General features: G+C 39.8%; 1 protein-coding gene across 2 annotated transcripts in view; it reads right to left on the bottom strand.

Moving 5' to 3' along the window:
* Nucleotides 1-14,045, bottom strand: part of ACYP2 (acylphosphatase 2) — a 192,692-nt gene extending 178,647 nt beyond the window's left edge. For both annotated transcript variants that reach the window (XM_032292135.1, XM_032292134.1), the window contains exon 1: nucleotides 13,588-14,045. In XM_032292135.1, the coding sequence (XP_032148026.1) occupies nucleotides 13,588-13,729 (142 nt within the window). In that variant the 5' untranslated portion in view covers nucleotides 13,730-14,045. The remainder of the gene's footprint in view (nucleotides 1-13,587) is intronic.
* Between the last annotated feature and the right edge of the window lie 8,119 nt (nucleotides 14,046-22,164).

Raw genomic sequence — 22,164 nt, forward strand, 5'->3', positions numbered from 1 at the left:
AATTCCTCTACCTCATGTCCTAGTTCTCCCCTCTTTAGTTACCCCATTCCAGCCAAACATGCTTCCTTTGGCCACTTAAACACGCCAAGCCTCCTGGCCTTAGTACTGACTGTTCCTTCTGCTTGAATCTTCTTCCCCCGATAGTCTCACTACTGGCTCCTTCTCGTTATTCATCTCTCTGCATAAATGTCACCTCCTTAAAGAAATATTCCCCAACCAATTTACCTACAACAGCAATGCACCACATGTTTCCTGCATATGCCTTGTTTACTTTTTTATTTTTTATCTTTATAGTAGACTGTCAGCTCCATAAGGGCAGAAATTTTTCTGTCTTGTTTACCACTGTGTCCGTAACACCTAGACCAGAGCTTGGCACATGGTTGTTGAATAAATGAATTTTTTAAAACCAGCTGATAAATATTTATATGAAGTATTTAACTATCCTATAATAACATCATATAAATTATTATATGTTTATTATGTGTTATAGATGTAATAATATAATATAATTGATAATATTAACATATTGATTACATATTATACTTATTGTTAACATATATTGTGAATATACATATAATCATATGTATCAGACTTTACATTCAAAGTGATGATGCTAAATTTACTGCATTCAAAGTTCTGGAAAGAGTCTCAAGAATTCTATGTTGATTCTAGCAGAACTTTACATAGTGATAATACATTGTGAGTGAATATATAATATACATATATATGTAGACATACATACTTATATGCTCACATATATATCTATAATACATTTATATTATATATAATAGTATATATACTATAAAGGATAGCAAGAAGTTACTAATAATGTCTAAATTAACATTATACATATATATATATATATATATATATATATAACATTAGGCATATACACAGTATTAGTGCCAATCATAATCACAAATGCCATAATCCTATATGTTGAAATCCTGAAAGATCAAAATCCTTGAAGTCAGTCAGCTGTGGTGGCTTACACCTGTAAGCCCAGCAATTTGGGAGGCTTAGGCAGGAGGACTGACTGAGCCCTGGAGTTTGAGACCAGCCTGGGCGACATAGCAATACTCCATTTTTGAAAGAAAAAATATTTTTTAATTAAAAAGAATTAAAAATCTCTAAAGCATAAAATTCCTAATGTCTAAAATCCTGAAAATCACAATCCTGAAAGATTAAAACTCTGAATGACAAAATGTAGAAAGCCCAATTCTGGGGATGGGATTAGTGCATGTTTGGTTGTCTGCATGATAGTTGCATGATGTTAGTTGCATCATGGTAAACAGAACTATTACCTTGTTATTGTCTTTATTTGGAAGTGAATTATGGTTGAAGGAGATGCATATGGGTGCCAAATTGACAAGGGCTGGATTTGTGAACTTAATATTAGGCATCAATTTGACTGGATTAAGGAATACCTAGAAACCTAATAAAGCATTATTTTGGGTGTGCCTGTGAGGGTGTTTCCAGAGATTACTGTGTGAGTCTGAGTAGACAAGATGGGAAACATCTGCCCTCAATGTTCTGAGTGTTTCAGAGACATAAAAATGCAGCCAAAAGATACAAGAAATCTCCCCTGTCAAATTATTTAATCTGTATCTTCACACATAGTGACAAGCTTGCCTTCAAAAAGTGTCCTTCTTTTGTAAAAACTGAATGTTTTTTTAAAAAGGGGGGAAAAAGAAAAAAAAATGACCTTCATCAGGGAATAAGAAGAATTTTTTTTAAGATACAGGGTATCGCTCTGTTGCCCAGGCTGGAGTACAGTGGTATGATCATAGCTCACTACAGTGTCAAACTCTTGGACTTAAGCAATCCGCCCACCTCAACATTCTGAATAGCTAGAACTAACTACAGGTGCACACCACCATACCTGGGTAATTTTAAAATGTTTTGTAGAGATGGAGTCTCAATATGTTGCTCAGGCTAGTCTCAAACTTCTGGCCTCACTCAATCCAACTGCCTCAGCCTCCCAAAGCACTAGGATTACAAGCATGAGCCACTGTATCCAGCCGGAAAACAACAAAAAAAAAGAATTTAAAAGCTCAGCGACCTTCTGAACAAAAGACACTTACTGATACAGAGGTTCCTTCCATGACACAAAACACATTCAATGGTGAACAATTCTTGGTTAGGGATATGTCTGTCAAAGAAGATAGACTTCTTATATGTATTAAACTACTTAATCTAACAAAGAAAAACCAGTGCATGCTTCAATTTGGCTACTGTTTGGCACTTTCAAAACCATCCCCACTATTTGTTACCAACTGCATACAAATCATGCCCCTGTTGGATCTCAAAATTCTAGAACTTATCCACTCATTTAAGTATGAATGACTGGGCAAAAGTGAAGCACTTTATGAAACACTTATTTGAAGATTTGGTGGATGTTGCAAAAGAAAATAGATTCAACTGAATCCCCAAATCATAATGACAGATTTGGAATTAGGTGCAATCATAGGTGTGACCAAAGCTTCTAAAAGTGAATTTCAAGATATCACTAACAAAGTTTGTTTTTTCCATTCAGTCCAATGGAAAAATTTAGTGGAAAATTTAGATGAATCAATTGGCCACGAGATATGGCAATGATGAAAACTTCAATTTAAAAATGTGTCATTTGTCTGCATTGGCTTTCCTTCCAGCTAATGATATTTCAGGAGCTTTTAATGAATTGAATCTGCATTTGCCTGAAGAAACCAGCAAAGTTACTGACTGGTTTAAAAATAATTACATGCATGGTAGGATTAGAAGACGTACAACGGTGTTGTTGTTTGATCGCCAGTATTGTTTGCACTGGATTTGTAGTCTGTATATGAGTGCATGCAGAATGAATTTCCACGTACGCAAAACAAAGAAGCACGGCATTGAAGATGGAAAACCGTAATAGGGGATGCTCATGTCAGTGTATGTCAAATCATATAAGAATTTCAAAAAGAGCAGTGCCATGTAGAAAATGAATGTAAATGTAGTTTCCAAAAAGAGCCACATCCTTAAAAGAAAAAAACAGCTATTCATCATGATAGAAGACTTCAAAGTATAGTTAATGATATTGAAAAGTTGGCCAATTCTTATGAACTACCTCCATGCAATTGCCTATAATCTATCACTGTAATATACTTTTTCATATGTGAAATTTTCTTTTTAGTTTTTTTTTCTAGGTATTTTTTTTTACTTTTCATCCCCACTACTTAAAATTGCCAGGATTCATTTTTACAATTTGCCATGTTATGTATTTCATCTTCACATCATCTCCAAACTTGGAGGCATAAACTGTGTAAAGACTTTTAGAGTTCTAATTTGTTTTATGCTTTTTTGTTGTTGCAAATTTGACCCTACAAGTGTCACCACAACATTGACTTAGTAAGTACTGTGCACGTATGTAAAAATGTTGAAACTTCCTTAATAAATGACAAGATGTCCTTTTTGTATATTTGCATTTATGAAAGATAAAATTTCTTGACATCTTGGCTTTTTGAGTGACTGTATGTACAGTGGTGATCCATCACAATTTATGATCAATCTCATCAAAAGTCTTAGATTGTCCATCAAGGTATTTCAGATGACCAGTTACAAAACTGGTTGCACACAATTACCAACCATAGTGATATGCTTTTATACATTTTGTTTTTGACCTACTTCTTCATGAATACAGTTCATCTGCTCGTAACTGTTACACTCATGTGACTGTCATCAGTATACTTGAGTATGTACAGTTACAAAAATGCATGTTATTATTGCCTATCTTCTTCTGTAAAGCGGCCTAGGAAGTTTCTGTTGTGGCTTTATGTTTCTCAAATATATCCCCTTTTTATTTATTTATTTATTTTTTTTTTTTTTGAGATGGAGTCTCGCTCTGTCACCCAGGCTGGAGTGGAGTGGCACAATCTCGGCTCACTGCATCCTCCGGCTCCCAGTTTCAAGCGATTCTCCTGCCTCAGCTGCCCGAGTAGCTGGAATTACAGGCATGCACTACCGTGCCCAGCTAATTTTTGTCTTTTTAGTAGAGATAGGGTTTCACCATGTTGGCCAGGCTGGTCTGGAACTCCTGAACTCAAGTGATTGTCCACCTTGACCTCCCAAAGTGCTAGAATTACATATGTGAGCCACCGCACCTGGCCTGAATCCCCTTTTTAATATGTTAAAAAAAAATTAGTATTTTAAATAAGTTTTGAATGATTTTTTCCAGATTATATTTTTAGGATTTTGATTTTTCAGAACTGTGATTTGGGGGATTTTAGACTTTAGGGATTTTGATGTTTTGGAATTTCAACATGCAGGATTATGGCGTTTGGGATTGTTTCTTTCAGGATTATAGCCCAAACACACATAGTACATACATAATAAAGACATAAAAACCACAAGACTTTAAAAATAAATAGTTAAATTGGTTGTTTTGTAGAATATACAGGATTTGGGGTTGGAAACTGGAACAGGATATGTAGTTGTAGCTTTTCATCACCAGCTTTACTATATGACTTGAATTTTTTTGAATCCATGTGCATATTAATTTGATTTAAATTTTCAAAGTTTTAAATTTAAAAGCATTTGAGGCAGGGCATGGTGGTTCATGCCTGTAATCCCAGCCATTTGGGAAGACAGGGTAGATGGATTGCTTGAGTCCAGAGTTCAAGACCAGCCTGGGCAACATGGCAAAACCCCATCTGTACAAAAAATACTAATACAAAACTTAACTGGGCAAGACAGCACATGCCTCTAGTCTCAGCTATTAGGGAGGATAGGGTGGGGGAGGATCAACTGAGCCTGTGAGGTCGAGACTGCAGTGGACCGTGATCACACTGCTGCACTCCAGCCTGGGCGACAGAGCAAGATTCTGTCTCAAATAAATAAAAAAACAAATAAAAGCATTTTTAACCATGAATGGTAAGGGCACACACATGCATTTATTAAACAAATCTTAAAACAGCAGAGCTACAGGATGTCATTTAAGTTTGAGGCATAATTTTAGGTTAAATTCATACTGCTTGACAAACTGGGTGAATAATAAAAGCATTATCCATTGCTTAAGGCAGTGATAGATGGAAATAAACAGGGCTAAGATAAATTATATATAAAAGATTCAATATGAACTTAATAGAAATGTAGGTTGTTTTGGTTACAGATCCAGTGTTTTGTGGTAGAGACCATAAACACCTTGCAAAAAGACCACAATCTCTTTGTAATGTGTCTTTTTGTGTCACTACTTGGAAAGAAACATCACATGTAATAATTGTTTAGAACTGTATTTAATATATGAATGTCTGTGACAGGCACAGCTCGTTGCATACCCCAAATCCATTCTTGCATTCTTCCTTTCTAACAGAAGTCTGATTTTAAGTGGGGCAGCAATGTGGCAGTCGATGTTTCCCAGACTTCCTTATAATAGGGATGGCCAATGAAATGTAAGCCAGGTCACCGGGTGGGGCTTTCAAGATGCTCTTCAACAGAGGCTGATTTGGCCAGGGATGTTGCACTAGCACCCTTTCTTCTCCTAACCCTGCTGTGAATATTATGATTGGAGCCAAGCAGCAATCTTGAAATCTTGTGGGAGCGGCCAAGGACATCAGAGACTTTGGCCCTGACTTCCCTAAGGAACTTTAACATGCCAAGGGATGGAGGAAGAAGTGGGGAATGGGGGAATGAGGTGGGGAATAGGAAACAACTGGTAAAAGGAAGGAAGTATGATGGAAATGTTCTGGAATTAATGGTAATGCTGCCAAACACTGTGAATATACTAAAAACTACTGTATATTTAGTGTTATATAAATTATACCTCAATTTTGTTAATGCCACACACACACACACACACACACACACACACACACACAAAGGAAAGCAGAAAGCAGGACTGTGCTGTAGTCCTTCCTCCCTCTATTTGTAGAATAAGGGCAGTCATTCTCCAATTTGGCTTACCATACAACCTCCCTGACTTTTTCCTATGACTCCATACCCAAGTAACTGCAGTGAAGCTCCTCTCCAAGTACTGCAAGTAGAACTAAATGACTGTACTCTCTCCAGATTTTACAACTTATTTCTGCAGGAGAAAGCATCTTTCTCTCTAGTGGAAGTTCCTTCCTGAGGAGTATCATTAGTGTGACATTCCTGGCTACTTTCTACTCTGCCCCTGTCACAAGGACATGATGCAGTGACTCATCTATTGGGTAAATTTAGAAGGAGAAACATGCATAGCCCAGGCATGTCCTCTTCTTCCTCCCACTGGAAGCAAGTTACCCACAGGGATCATTCTTGTGGCTCTGACCTAGAGCAGCCTCCCTGTGCCTGGAGTTGGGGGTGGCCAATGTTTAATTCTGCAGTATACGTCATTATAAAGTCCACTTATCTGCAGATAGACACCACATTCCTAAAACTCTGCTTTATTCTTTGTCCTCCTTGTCAATAACTCATACAATGAAGAGGGGTGTTATTTGTTGCGCCCCTCAAACTACAACCCCTATTTTAAAGCCTTGGGAGGAATGTGTGTCAAGGAGTCTCAAGACTTCCAGCCCATTAACTCTGCAAAGCAGTGAACCATGCAGGAATCAACTGCTCAAAGTTTCATAAGCCACCTGGAATTTTCCCAGAGTCTTTCTAAGAGTCCTGATTCCTAGTGTGAAGCATACTGCACAACAGATAGACTTCTATATAGAAAGAAATGGTGGATGTGGAGACATTTTTCTACACTTTATCAGTGGTGGCTGGAACACAGACCTCTTGGGATAGGACTTCTGTAGATTTATCTACGGGCTTTTGTGGTCTCCCAAAACTTTTTCCACCTCACTTGCTGAAGAGAAGGAAAGCTGATATGACACATGCAGGTTTTTTTACAGACACACTGCTCCAGAAACTGGAGCAGACATCAGCCCCTTTGGTGATGAAAGACTCCAACACAATATGCTGCTCAGTCAAGGTCCAGTCCGCTACAACTGCACCTCACTTTGTGGAAAGAGGTGTCAGTGAAAAACCCTGAGGGGAATGTTTGCAAAGTAAATCATACTTTGAATTGACAAAGAAACACTGATATTTAAAAAAACTTATGATGAGTTTTAAATGTCAGCATCTTTTCATGTAAAACCATATATTTTTTTTTTTTGGACGGAGTTTCGCTCTCGTTACCCAGGCTGGAGTGCAGTGGCACGATCTCGGCTCACCGCAACCTCTGCCTCCTGGGTTCAGGCAATTCTCCTGCCTCAGCCTCCTGAGTAGCTGGGATTACAGGCATGCGCCACCATGCCCAGCTAATGTTTTGTATTTTTAGTAGAGACAGGGTTTCACCGTGTTGACCAGGATGGTCTCGATCTCTTGACCTCGTGATCCACCCGCCTCGGCCTCCCAAAGTGCTGGGATTACAGGCTTGAGCCACCACGCCCGGCCAAAACCATATTTTTTATATTATAACCTATCAATTCATCCTGCGATCTGACTGCATGTGTCAATTTTGAATGCAATTTTGAATCTACGTGCTATCTTAGACTGTAAATATTTTTAATTGTTACAAAGCTTTCCTTATGTGGAATAAAATTCTGCCTCACTTACTCTTTTGCCATCAGTCCAGGGTCTGTTCCCTGGAGCCATATATCATGGCATCCATCACACTAGTATTTCTTCTCCAAGCCAGCTATCCCCAAGCACTTCAATTTAATTCAGTTCACTTTTGAAGTCTCCACTAGAGGCATAGGGAATATGACATCCCCACTAGAGCCCTTTAGGGGATATAAAAATAAGCCACCAGCCTGACCTTCAAAATACTGTCTTTATTGTCTAGTAAGAGACACATACATGTGTACACAGATAGCTGTAGCTGAAAGCAGAATGATTAAAAGGAAAAATAAGAAGTACAACAACTATAAATAAAATGCTATAGGAACAAAGACAAGTGAGGGAATTAGAGTTAACTATATTTCTGTTTCTTGATTTGAATGGAAGTACTTATATTTTCAATCTCTAAAACACAGCTTTTCCATTTGTCTACAGAAGGAAAAATGTATATATCTAAATCATGCATTATCTGACAAAGCCATTTAATAATTCATCCCAGTTTTCATTTTAGGCAATATTCAAGAAATACAGTATTCACCTCAGTGACAGCAGCAGGAGACAGACAAATTCCTAGGCAGACAGGGACGGATCCCCAGTGAAACCTGACCTTCAAGCGAAACCTGAAACTGAGTTGCCAGTTCCAGGTGGAGTCCATGACCAGAGTGAGAACTTCCTTGATGCCTTTTAGCCAAGTGAATGGTGCTTTTTCCAGGCCCACCCAGGGATATACCCCATTCTGAGTCCATAAAAACCCCACATTCAACCTCACAGATGGCTACCCACTTTCAGGCCCCCTCTCACACAGAGGGCAATCCACTTTAGGTCCCCTCTCTTTATTGAGAGCTTTTCTGTCACTCAATAGAATTCTTCTCTGCCTTGTTCACTCTCAAGTGTCCACACACCTCATTCGTCTTGGTCATGGGACAAGAATGTGGAACCCACCAAATGGCAGGTGCAAAAAGAGCTGTAACATGTGCTCCTGCTCACCGAGCTACCTACCACTGGGTGCCAGCATACCCCCATTTGCTGAGCTGCAGGCAGCAGGACTCAACGAGCTGTGACATGCTCCCATTCACCAAAGCTGCAGGCAGCAGAAATGAACGAGAACTGTAATACTTTCTGGAGACTCAGACCTCAAGATTCCCCAGGAAAAAGCTGTAACACCCCTTGAGCCTCTGTGGTTGCTAGCATCTCCAAGTTATTAGGCTCTGCCATGTCCCCCTCATCCAGACACCAGCACCCAAGGTAGAAGCCGGTCATGGCACTCCTGGACCAGCTGTGGGCTGACTGCAGAGCCAAGGCAAGTGCAGGATCCAGACCAGTAGCAAGAGCAGAGCGCAGCCTGCTAGGCCTAGTGGGCAGGGCAAGCCCAGCAGGCCCAAATGAAGCCTGGGTGGAGGCGCCGCTGGCCGAGGAGGTTTCCCACTGGCGAAGTGGCACTGAAAGAATTCTGTGCCATCAGTACTCAAATAAGCTACTCTTACTCTAAAACTGAGTTAATGCTGTCAAAAAAAACAAACAAACAAAAAAAACCCCACAAGTTTCTAAGCACACGTAAACCAACAGATTGTCATAATGCATTTCTGGGAATGTCATTAGTATTCCCCAGAGAGCTGGTAAAGCATCAAAGCATCTATACACAGCATAATCAATTTCCCTTTCAAATTTTCAGATTATATTATCCTAGAAGTAAACATAATGAAACATCTATACAAGCAGTGTAAACCAGGCCATAGTTACAAGCACTCTAAAAGCACAGAGCCTCTGTCCCCAGCTCTCTTAACCCTCTCTCAAAGCCCTCAATGCAAGAGAATTTGGTGGGGAAAAATGTGGAGCTTCTTGAGAATGTGAAGATTTTTTTTAAGTAGAGAATGAAAAGAGAGAGAAAAAAAGAGTAACTTCAGAGTGGGGAAACCAAACACTATCACAGGCAGGTAATCAAGGTTAACGGCAACAGTGATAAGTCAGATTGACAGTATACACCCTTGATAAGTGTGACAAGAGTAGCACTTTACCTCTGTAGTCATCCTCCCAATATCCCATAACCGCAGTCTTATCAATATCAGACAAATCCCAATTGGGGAGCATTCTACAAAGTACTTGACCTCAAAGTATTCCTTAAAACTGCCAATGTCATTAACAACAAGGTAAGTCTAACAGAATGTCACAGCCTCAAGGAGCCTAAGAAGGCAAGGAGGCTAAATGTATCCTGAATGGGATCCTGGAACAGAAAAAAAGACATTAAATAAAAACTAAGGAAACCTGGCTGGACATGGTGGCTCACGCCTGTAATCCCAGCCCTTTGGGAGGCCGAGGCGATTGGATCACAAGGTCAAGAGATCAAGATCATCCTGGCCAACATGGAGAAACCTCGTTTCTACTAAAAATACAAAAATTAGCTGGGCATGGTGCCATGTGCCTATACTCCCAGCTATTTAGGAGGCTGAGGCAGGAGAATTGCTTAAACCTGGCAGGTGGAGGTTGCAGTGAGCTGATGCCACTGCACTCCAGCCTGGGCGACAAGAGCAAAACTCTGTCTCAAAAAAAAAAAAAAAAAAAACCAAAACTAAGGAAACCTGGATTAAAGTATGTACTTTAGTTCATAATAATGTATCCATATTGGCTGATACCAGTTATATGGTCCCTATACTAACAACACATCATTTTTGGTTGGAAAACGTTTTCTGCAATAAACTCAAGTACGCCAATTTAATTCATTGATCAACTTTCCATACAGGAAAGTTACAACATTTTCCATTTTTTCCATGTTCACTTTAATGTCATTGAAACCATTTTCATTGGGAATCATTTCCAGTAAAATATTTTAATGATGACTTTATCAATCCATATTTTGTCTATATCAAATGTTCCTAGCTATAAGTTCTTCCACTGCAAATTTACTTTCATAGCCATTATTTCTAACAAGCCAGTTTTCACTAAAATTTTACCATTCCATACTTTACTTATTTTATTTTTTCTTTAGAGACAGTCTCACTCTGCTACCCAAGCTGGTGGCTCATGCCTATAAGACCAGAACTTTGGGAGGCCGAGGTGGGAGGCTTGCTTGAGGCCAGGAGTTCAAAACTAGCCTAGTCAACATGGTGAGACTCCATATTTACAAAAAAAAAAAAATTTTAAGTTAGTTGGGCATGGTGGCTCATGCCTGTAGGCGGGAAGATCATGTAAGCTCAGGAACTCAAGGCTGCAGTGAGCTATGATCCTGCCTGGGTGACAGAGTGAGACCCTGTCTCAAAAAAAAAAAAAAAAAAAACACTATCAAGGTTTAAAATCTCAGCCCCACCTCTTAACTCACTGTATAACTGGGAAAGAAGTTACTTCCCCATGCCTCAATGCCTCCATCTGTTAAATGAGGAAAACCGTTGCAGTTACAGGGATGAGAATTAAATGAGACAATGTATGTAAGATATTGAGTACAGAGATTGGCACATTCTAAATCGTCAGGGCATGTCAGTGTAGATGTGTGTAAATATGTGATGGTGAGTTTTTACTACATACTATGCCTCGATAAATCAATAGAGGGCATGTACTCTCTTCTATTTAACATACCACAAACTACAGGAATGATTGCCCTAAAGTTGACTTTTTAAGCCCCCACTATTTATGTATAGTACATTTCTCTTTTCCATATTTTTACTGCTGGTCCGAATTGATTATATACCGTGTTACCACTATGTGTACAAAAGTGAAATTGTATAGTTAATATAAATATATAATGTAATAGCAGAAAACATCATATAATGGGAAAGCACAAATTTTAAAGTCAGACAGATGTAGAATCAAATTCCATTTGTCAGCTAAATGCTTGTCCAAGTTACTGAATCTTTGTGCATCTGTTTTCTCCTTGTTATAACAGGAATAAGACATGCATCTCACAAAATTGTGATGAGGATTAAGTAAACAACAGTGAAATGCTCAAAGAACACCCACAATAAATGTCATTCATTCTCTCTCTCTCTCTTTCTCACACACACACACACACACACACACACACACTCCTTAAGTACTGCCATCTCTCTACAGTGGACCATTCTGTCAGGTGATCTGTGCTACCACTTTCGTATTTTACATTATGTGTTTATTGTGGCAGTTTTTAAAGCAGGATACCTTACCCCTGGGTGCACTCAAAGACTGTCTAAAGAGTACAGACCTATGCATAATGTTATACTCTTTCCTAAAGTTGATCTGAGACTCCTTTCCTACCTCCCTTTGCACAATCACCCTTTGAAAGAAAGGTTTCCTATTATCCCAAGTGAAGTAACTCAAATAGAAAACCAAACATTGTATGTTCTCATTCCTAAGGGGGAGCTAAGCTATGAGAATACAAAGGCTTAAGAATGGTACAATGGACTCTGGGGACTCAGGGAAACGGTAGGAGGGAGTGAGGGATAAAAGGCTACACATTGGGTACAGTGTACACTGCTAGGGTGGTGGGTGCACCAAAACCTCAGAAATCAGCACTATAGAACTTATTCATGTAATCAAACACCACTTGTTCTCCAAAGACCTATTGGAAATAAAATTTAAAAAAGAAAGATCTCTTTACAAAAGGCACACTTTTACTCATTCTTAATCTTACTCTGGTACACTGCACCAAAGTGTAAAAAACTCTAGAATGCCAAATACAAGGATAATTCAACTCTTCCTCTAGCCAAGATTCCGTAAACACCCCCAGCCTTCTCATTAATAAACTTCTGGCTGAGTGCAGTGGCTCACACCTGTAATCCCTGCACTTTGGGAGGCCAAGTGCAGGAGGATCGCTTGAAGCCAGAATTTTAAGACTTGCCTGGGCAACAGAGACGCTTTCTCTATAAAAAATAATTTAAAAATTAGCCATGTGCAGTGGCGCAGGCCTGTAGTCTCAGCTGCTTAGAAGGCTGAGGCAGATCTCTTCAGCCCAGAAATTCCAGGCTGCAGTGAGCTATGATTGTGCCCAGGAGTTCCAGGCTGCAGTGAGCTATGATCGTGCCACTGCACTTGCTCTAGCCGGGGTGACACAGCAAGACCTCATCTCTTAAACAAATAAATTTTAAAAAATACATTTCTAACACAAATTGACCTTTAAAATTTAATAATGTTTATCATACTGTTTGTATTATTTTCATCTAGTGTTCCAATAATCTCAATAGGACTCAATCCAGACAAAAAAAAATTTAATACATGGAGCCTGTCAAAGGAAATTTTTAAAAAGCATTTCATTTATTCCTACATACAAATATACACACATATACATATTGCAGAAAAGTATGATAGAGTAAGCAAAAAAAAAAAAAAAAAAAAGCCCTCAAGCAAAACAATGGGGTAATTCACTGGTAGAAGAGGAATGAAGATCAAATTCAAAGAGGAAAAGAAATGAGTGAAATTTCCCAATGTTAAAGGGCTTTATTATTTCAAATGAAGATGGTGCATATTAAATCACTACCATATTTATATTCCATTGAATAAATTTCAGAGTGATTTAATATTTTGATTTGTAAACAGCAATAATTATAATAAGCCAGAAGTTACAAACTTTGCAACTATTTAAACTTAGGATGAAACAAAAATTAAGTAACAATTGAATTCTTTTAAGAGCTACACAGGGGTCTAAAAAAAGTCTGACCTCTGAAAAGTTAACCTTAACCCATCGAAGTGTCCTTCCTAAAACTCAAGTCAAGCCCAGGTAATTTCAATGGCAAGCAAGGAAACCACGAGTGCAAAGACCCTCTTCTTTCCCTACCCAACTTCAACCTTCCCTTCTGTGCTGCACACTCCCGCACCCCCCAGCACCCCACAGCCACCCGCTTCTCTTCCTCAGCAGTCCCCTTACCCGCCCTCACCCACCTCCTACTTCCCTTCCCCTTTCCCTACTTCCGCCCGTCCCAGTCCTCGGACGCATGCGCGTTTCGCCTCCTTCCCCGCCGCCGCTGCTGTGTCATGGCTAAGCGGAAGTCCCTGCCACCACGAGAAAAGGTGGGAGGCGCTTCTCACATCTTTCTCCCCTTCCTCGCATAACATTTCGATCCCCCACCGTAGAGGGTCCCCTACCCTGCACTTTCCCGAACACCTCGTAGTCCACGGATATGAGTGGCCGGGCTGTAGACATGGCAGCGGCGAGCCCTCTGCCGAGGAGCCGGAGCGGGGCTCGGGGCGCGGCGACTGCGGCGGCCGCGAGAGGGAGAGGGCACATGGGACCGCTTGGCGCACCCCGCGCCTGTCACCCGTCCCGGACGCAAGTGCGCCGGCGTTACGCGTCGGTAGCGGCAAATGAGACTGCAGGGCCTGGGAGCGAGGGCAGCCGGGCCCCAGGCATCCTATGCCTACTTTCCCCGTCTCTCTTCCCGGACTGGGGAGGATCCTCTCTCCACAGCGCTCCCTTCCATTTAATTGATCAAGGTGCTAAGTTCTCAAAGTTTGTAAATAAAAGCCGGATGCTGTGCCCAAAAAAGAGTTGCTTCCCTCAGCTTTGTTAAAGTGTAATTGACAAAAGTTGTGTGCCTTTGTGGTGTACGAGGTGATGTTTTGATAGATGTGTGCATTGTGAAATGATTAAATCAATGAAATTAACATCCACCGCACCATTTTTTAATGAAGAGAACATTTAAGATCGCTCGTCAGTTTTTAAAGATACAATACATTAACTACAGTCACCATGTAGACAACAGATCTCCAGAACTTACTATTTACACTAATTGAAACTTTGTACCCTTTGACCAATATGTCCCCGTTTCCAACCCTTTTCATCCCCCTATCCCAGGTCCTCCGCCCTGCTCCATCCCAGCAAGATTTGCTTTTGAAATCAAGGGCCTGCCTGTTTAGTGGTTGAGAGGTAATAAATTACTTTTGAAATCTTTGGATGACTACCAAATCCAGAAATTTGGGCCAGCTTTTAAAATGAGGTCTGCATCATCTTGAACTCTTCTGTAGCATCAGAAAGGAGTTGGGCCTGAACTCATATTCTAAATGTATTGTGGTATTTTCTGGGATGAGAAACTTTTTAAAAATATGAAGTATTTTATGCTAGTGGAAACAAAAGAGAAAAACACTAGTTTTGTCTGCTGTTCAGTCATACAGTTGGGTTTTTGTGTGTGTTTTGTTGTTGTTGTTTTGAGATAGAGTTTCACTCTTGACGCCCAAACTGGAGTACAATGGCGAGATCTCGGCTCACTGCAACCTCCACCTACCGGGTTCAAGAGTTTCTTCTGCCTCAGCCTCCTAAGTAGCTGGGATTACAGGCATGTCCCACTATGCCCAGATAATTTTTGTATTTTTAATAGAGACAGGGTTTCACCATGTTGTCCAGGCTGGTCTCAAACTTCTGACCTCAGGTGATCCACCTGCCTTGGCCTCACAAAATGCTGGGATAACAGGTGTGAACCACCGCTCCCTTTCTTTTTTTTTTTTTTTTTTTTAATGGTCTTGATTATTTATCAACAACATCCCAATTGCGTAGAAGGTTAAGGCTGATTTTTTTTTTCCTGGTGAGCTATTAAAAAGTTTTATTAGGCCGGGCGCGGTGGCTCACGCCTGTAATCCCAGCACTTTGGGAGGCTGAGGCGGGTGGATCACGAGGTCAAGAGCTCGAGACCATCCTGGTCAACATAGTGAAACCCCGTCTCTACTAAAAATACAAAAAATCAGCTGGGCATGGTGGCGCGTGCCTGTAATCCCAGCTACTCAGGAGGCTGAGGCAGGAGAATTGCCTGAACCCAGGAGGCGGAGGTTGCGGTGAGCCGAGATCACGCCATTGCACTCCAGCCTGGGCAACAAGAGCGAAACTCCGTCTCAAAAAAAAAAGTTTTATTATTGGCGGAGCGTGGTGGCTTACGCCTGTAATCCCAGCACTTTGGGAGGACTAGGCGGTCGGATCATGAGGTCAAGAAATTGAGACCAGCCTGGCCAACATAGTGAAACCCCTTCTCTACTCTCTACTAAAATACAAAAATTAGCTGGGCGAGGTGGCAGGCGCCTGTAGTCCCAGCTACTCGGGAGGCTGAGTCAGGAGAATTGCTTGAAGCCAGGAGGCAAAGGTTACAGTGAGCCGAGATTGCGCCACTGCACTCCAGCCTGGCGCCTGGCGAGAAAGCAAAACTTTGTCTCAAAAAAAAAAATGTTTTTTTACTATAAAACAATCCACCACTCCAAAGGATCTGGATACAGGTATTAATACTCTGCCACCTTCTAGAATTCCAAATCTGTTTACTTGTGAGAGTTTGGATTTCTCCATTAATTTGTTGGCCTCAATACCTTTACGTATTTCTCTGCACCTAGCCACACAGCTAAAATAATCCACTGCAATCTGATTCAATATACTGTGCGAGCTCTATTAGGGAACACCAAAAATCATCTAAAACTTGGTTAGAATGTGGTTAAATCATTTTTAAATTAAAATGTATTCTGGAGATGCTAATGCAGTTAATTTATGTAATGAAGGTGTTGGTTTATTGCAGAGATGTCACAAGTTATCTCTTCCATCTCCCAGTTTACTCCATGCAGACTCTAGATTCAACATAAATTTTAAGTCATTCTTCTTAATATGTTCAAAATAGAGCCTAAGGTCTTCAGCCTCCACTACCTGCTTCTGCAAATTCTGCATTTAAACTATAGTCAAGACACTCTTGGTTATTCTGCTGTCTCAATAGAGAGGTTTAAAACAAACAGCCTCTTCTCTTGGGTCTGCTCTATCTGGAATGCCTCCCCCTTCTCCAAAATCTATCCTGCTCAGTCACCTCTGTGAGTGGTTACCAGATTTTATCCTACTTATTTAGTATGTCTTCCCCACTAGTACAGTTAGCTATTCATACTAGTGGGTTCTGTGTCCATAGATTCAACCAACCTCAAACATCTAGATATAGATAGATATATCTTTTTAAAGCATATTGGTCAGCATGATGGCTCACACCTGTAATCTCAGCATGTTGGGAAGCCAAGGCTGGTGAACAGCTTGAGTCCAGGAGTTAGAGACCAGCCTAGACAATACAGTGAAGCCCCACCTCTATAAAAAATACAAAAATTAGCCAGGTGTGATGGCCTGTGCCTGTAGTCCCAGCTATCTGGGAGGCTGAGGTGGGAGGAGGATCCTTCAAGCCCAGGAGGTGGAGGTTGCAGTGAGCTGAAATCGGGCTACTGCACTCCAGCCTGGGCGATAGAGCAAGACCCTGTCTCAAAAAAAAAAAAAAAAGCATCTTTACTGAATAAGTGCAGACTTTTTTTCTTGTCATCATTCCCTGAACAATACAGTGTAATTGCATTTACATTGCATTAGGTATTATAAGTAATCTAAGAGATGACTTAAAGTATACAGGACAATACGCGTATGTATGTTTCTATCAGGAATGTGAACGTACCAGGATTTTGATATCCAAGGGGAGTCCTGGAACCAATCCCCTGCAGGTAACAATGGACAGCTATACTGTATCTTCTAAGCAGTCACTGACTGTGAAGGTTGACATTTTCCTTTTCTTAATCAATCTTTGACTTTTCTCCATATTTACCCAAGAGTACCCCTGCCAATTATTAGGTAGGTTTATTTGAATTTTAGAAGTGCTATAGCAACAATTGACATTTGCTTAGCTGAAAAATTTGCTGTGTCTGCCAACAGTCTAACATTAGCAAACGGAAATTTTTACGTACCATTTCAGCATGGATTGCCAATAATATGTGAGTCTAAGTCTTTAGAAGATTTAAGCAAATATTTCTAATATGTTTTAAGTAATAATAGTATGAATTCAACTTTTCTTCTTCTTTTCCATGTTGTAGTCTTTCCAATGAATATTTTAATAAATCATATTAGGTGGATAAACCACACATTTACCTACTGAGTCTGTGTTCACATTCAGGCTGCTTCTCATGTTTCACTACCATAAAAAATATTGTAAAGAAAATATTTATGCATGTAGCTTCCTTCCCACATATTTTTAATTGAAGTTAGAATATCAAATCAAAGGTATAAGCATGTAATTTTTCTTGATATATATTGCCAAACTGTTTTTCAAAGGGCTGTGCCAATTTAAATATATTACTACTAACTGATTAGTATGATTATTTGGCTTTTTATATAAACAAATGTATGCAGGTCCTTCACATACAATGCATGATTGAATTATATGAAAAGCTTTGGTTTTGTAACCTGAGCAACAGCTTTGGAATAACTAGGCTTTGTGTTACTACTGGTTGAAATTAAAACCTGTCAAAGAAAGGATTCCCTTCTTCGAACCCTTTAAGACAATTTGTTTGTGATCTAGAATCATGTTTAAAGTGATAGATAGAAAAGGAAAATTCTGCTTATATAATATGACTGTAAAAGATGACCAGGCACCAGAACCTGTGAAGTAAGGATAGATAATACAATCTCTGTGTCTAAATGACATTTGAACTGAGGAGGTACTGCATGTGACTCTTGAATTCATCACCACATAGGGACATTTGAAAGTGATTGCTAGGGTTATTTGTCAGAAATTTGATATTAAAATATGATTGATTTCAAGGACAAGCAAAATTACATTATCCATCAACATATTTCTGTCCCTGAAATATTTTTGTAATCATTATGTTGAAAGTGCAGGACCCAACAGGATACAAATTGTTAATTTCCACAAGGGAAGAGGCCTAAACAAGCCATTCATCGATCACTGTGGAAGGAATACTTTATAGGTAAAAATAAATGCTTAATTATTCCTTAACTGAATTCAAAATTATTAGACAGCAGACTGTTGGTCAATTAAGTAGACGGTTTCCCAGAAGAGGCTTTAATTTTATTACAAGTTATCAGAAAATTGCTTAAGCGTTCTATCAGCAAAGAATAATTCTTTCCAGAAGAAGATTCTGTCCCAGGTTTGAAACAAATTTTCTTTGTCACAATCCATTTCACTATTTAAAAGTCAGAAGGATATGGAACATTAAAGCTTCTTTCCTCTCCCGGCTTGGTACTGAGTATGCTGAAGTGAGAAGAGGGCATGGTTGGTCTTTCCACTTGCCTTAGTTATCCCTTACCTAGCTGAAAATGGAAAGAAACAAGTACTTTTGAGATCCATTTGGGCTCTTTGGGATTGGTGAATGTTCAAAGCTGATTATTTTGTAGGATTCTTTTTGTGGGGACCCAGAGCTTCACCCCACTAAGAATTCCTGACTGCTGCTCCCTTGTTAGGCAATTCAAGTTCTCTCTGCAGCCTCATCCAGCTTCTGTATTAAATGCTACACCTCCAACCTCTTTCTGCTGAAAGAGACTAGCCCCCAGCAAGAAGGCCATCTGAGTGGGATCCATTTTAAACTGACTACAGGACCACATCCCTCCCTTCCATCACTTCTAGTTGTGGAGACTCTCATCTCTGCCCTACCAGTAAGAGAAGTCACAGATTGCTCTGAACTCAACCACCTCTCTGCTGTGCTTGGCAGTCATTTTTCAGACATCTCCAGCCATACCCTTTCCTGTTTCTTTTCTTCAGGTATGGATCAACCTGTTTATTCTAGCTCCAAGGGGTAAACACTGAGTTCTCAGAAAGGTTTTCTTAAAGATTGTCTTACTGGGCTTGGGGTGAGGGGGAGACACCTTGCTTCTGTCTCTCATGGTGGGAGGAAAAAGCCACAGTTCCCCAGTGCCTTTCCCCAAAGAAATGCTCTGGAGCCTGAGGTGGGCATTGGACTAAAAATCTTAAAACACTTTTTAAATGTCCCTTTTGCACAACACAACACAGCACAGGGAGTTTAGCACCTCATCTCAAAATGTAGCTATAACTATGGTTTTTGGTTCAGTCTCAGGTCTCAGTCCCGTTTTTCAAATTAACAGAATTCAATACATAAACCTTGTTTGGACCCTGATTTGAGAACGTAAACTTGAACAACACATTTTTTAGACCATTGGGGAACTTAGAACATAGGCTGACTATTAAACATCACAGAATCATCATTAACTTTGTCACAGAATCATCATTAACTTTGTAATAATGATTACAATGTTAATCATCATTAACCACGGCATTGTGGTCATATTTTTAAAGGCCTTATCTGTTAGAGGCATGTACTGAAATATATAAGGGTGCTATGATATAATATTTGGGGCTTGATTTAAAATCCTCAGGGGTTGGGGGCGGGCAGGACACTTCAGATAGAATAAACCTGGAAATGATGATAGTTTTAAAGCTGGGTCTTGGGTAGATGGGGATTCATTATATTATTCTCTAATTTTGTGTATGTTTAAGATGCTTAAGTGAAGTTTCAAAATAAAATTAAAAATTGAAGAGAATTTCTTTTTATTCTACAAAATGTCTGACTAGTAATCCTCAAAAGCATCAAGGTCATCAGAAACGGAGAAAGCCTGAGGAGCATCTGCGAGGCACCTAAGGAGACCTGATGACTAGATGCAATGTTGGTATCCTTTATGGGATTGCAGGACAGAAAAAGAACTTTAGGTAAAAACTGAGGACATCTGAATAAAGTATATGCTTTAGTTAATAATGAGGTATTGATATTGGGTCATTAATTGCATCAAATATACCATTTATCACTAATGATGGTACAAAATACTACATATGAATATGAAGATATTAATAATATGGTAGCTGGATTTGGGACATATGGAAACCCTGTACTATATTCACAATAATTTTTCAACATCAGTAATTGTCATAAAATTAAAATTTTACTTTCTAAAAGTTTATTTTAATATCCTAGTATGTTTTAATGATATTTCAAAATAATTTCTCAATGGAGTGCATGAGTAGATTAACTATTTCAATATACAGGCATTTTTTTTTTACTTTGAAATGTGTGTTTTATTTCAATCGGTTTTGGGGGAACAGGAGGTGTTTGGTTACATGAATACGTCCTTTAGCAGTGATTTCTGAGATTTTGGTGCACCCATCCCTCAAGCGTACTGTCCCAGTATGTAGTTTTTTATCCCTCACCCCCTCACACTCTTTGCCCAGAGTCTCCAGAGCCTCCAAAGTCCATTGTATCATTTTTATGCCTTTGCATCCTCATAGCTTAGCTTCCACTTACGGATGAGAACATACGGTTGGTCTTCCATTCCTGAGTTACTTCACTTAGAATGATAGTTTCCAGTTCCATCCAGGTTGCTGCGAATGCCATCGTTTCATTTCTTTTTATGGCTGAGTAGTATTCCATGGTGTGTATGTACACACACACACACACACACACACACACACACACACACACCATGGAATATATATAAACACGCACCACATTTTTTTAAATCTACTCGTTGCTTGATGGGCATTTGGGCTGGTTCCATATTTTTGCAATTGTGAATTGTGGACATATAACTTAAATTTCTAGGCAACTCTGAAGTCATGCTCAGGCAAAGATAAGACCTAACAGTCTACTTTCAAAGCACTAAAGCAGATCTTAACTGGCATAAAGAAGAACAGGTAGATAATCAATTATACTATTAATGAAGAGCATGTGTTATAGAAATAGTTCATTTCCAGAGGAAGAAATAATATAAAATCCCTAAGAACATATCTAGAAGTAAGGAAAAGTATAGGAAAATACCATTATAATTAGCACTGAGTCCTTTAGAAAACAGGAAATACGCATCTGAAGGTATTAAATGAGAAAAAGGTAAAGTTAAAATTAGACAAGGAGGGACTCATCACAGATACCACTGCTTGGACACACCAAGGAGGCAACAAATGGCAAAGTCAGATTCTGAACAGAGTGTGCCCAGACTCTGAGCTAGAGCACCAAGATAGGGAAGGGGAGAAAGGGCCAGGCACCAGCTCATACAAAACATAGGCAACACAGACCCCTCCCTTCCTGATATCCCCCAGGCATGGACTTCAGCAGGTATCAGGTTTGCTTTTCTTATAGGAGCCAGGAGCCTATCCAGGGGAGAGATTCGTCCTGATTACTTCTTAGTTCACACACACTTAGTCCCTAAAAGGCTTGAATCAGGTTTGCCCTCCGGTCTGAGCTCGTGTGACAACAAGGGTCTCCATGTCTTTAAAATAACTCATATACTTCATGATGTCCTTGGTGTCGCAGTGGATTGGTACATACATCCATTGCAATCTCTTTCTAGCTGGATTTCCTGTTTCTATAGGGCTGGAAAGCTTAAAGCTACAACCCCTAGATATTCTTGTAATTAAGATTCCTCATGTGATAGAGTTTCCACCAGCAGAATTACCATTGTAGATGTAGAGGGAGGCTGTAAGTGAGGCAGAGACCATCTGCTGCCGGTTCTGTGATAAGCATAGTCATGGAGGAGTTTAGTTGTTCTGTGGCATTGTCAACTGACTGTTCACTGGCTTCTGGGCACCAAGAGGCAGGGCACAGGACATTTGTTGTACTAATTAATATTATAGCAAGCGTGGAGGGTCCGGGAGTGGCAGCTTTTTGGATGTTGCAGTTTCCAGACCATGGCAGCTTCTGATGATGGCAGGGGATGCATTGTTCTGAATCCAGCAGCTATGGTAACAACTTCCCAGTTCAGCAAATGGTTTCCTATTGCAGAATCAGTAGATCCCTTGATGGCCCAGTTCTTCAGTGAAAGTTCATCCTAAAACTTCAGCTTCAAAGTGGACGGATCTCAACTCTGATCTCGACATTTGAATTGTCAGGGGAGCTTATTAATGCTATGTATACACATGACCAAGGTCTTGATTCAAT

This window comes from Sapajus apella, unplaced genomic scaffold, assembly GCF_009761245.1.
Source record: "Sapajus apella isolate SASKATOON/1434 unplaced genomic scaffold, GSC_monkey_1.0 scaffold26, whole genome shotgun sequence".
In the NCBI taxonomy this organism is placed as follows: Eukaryota; Metazoa; Chordata; class Mammalia; order Primates; family Cebidae; genus Sapajus; species Sapajus apella.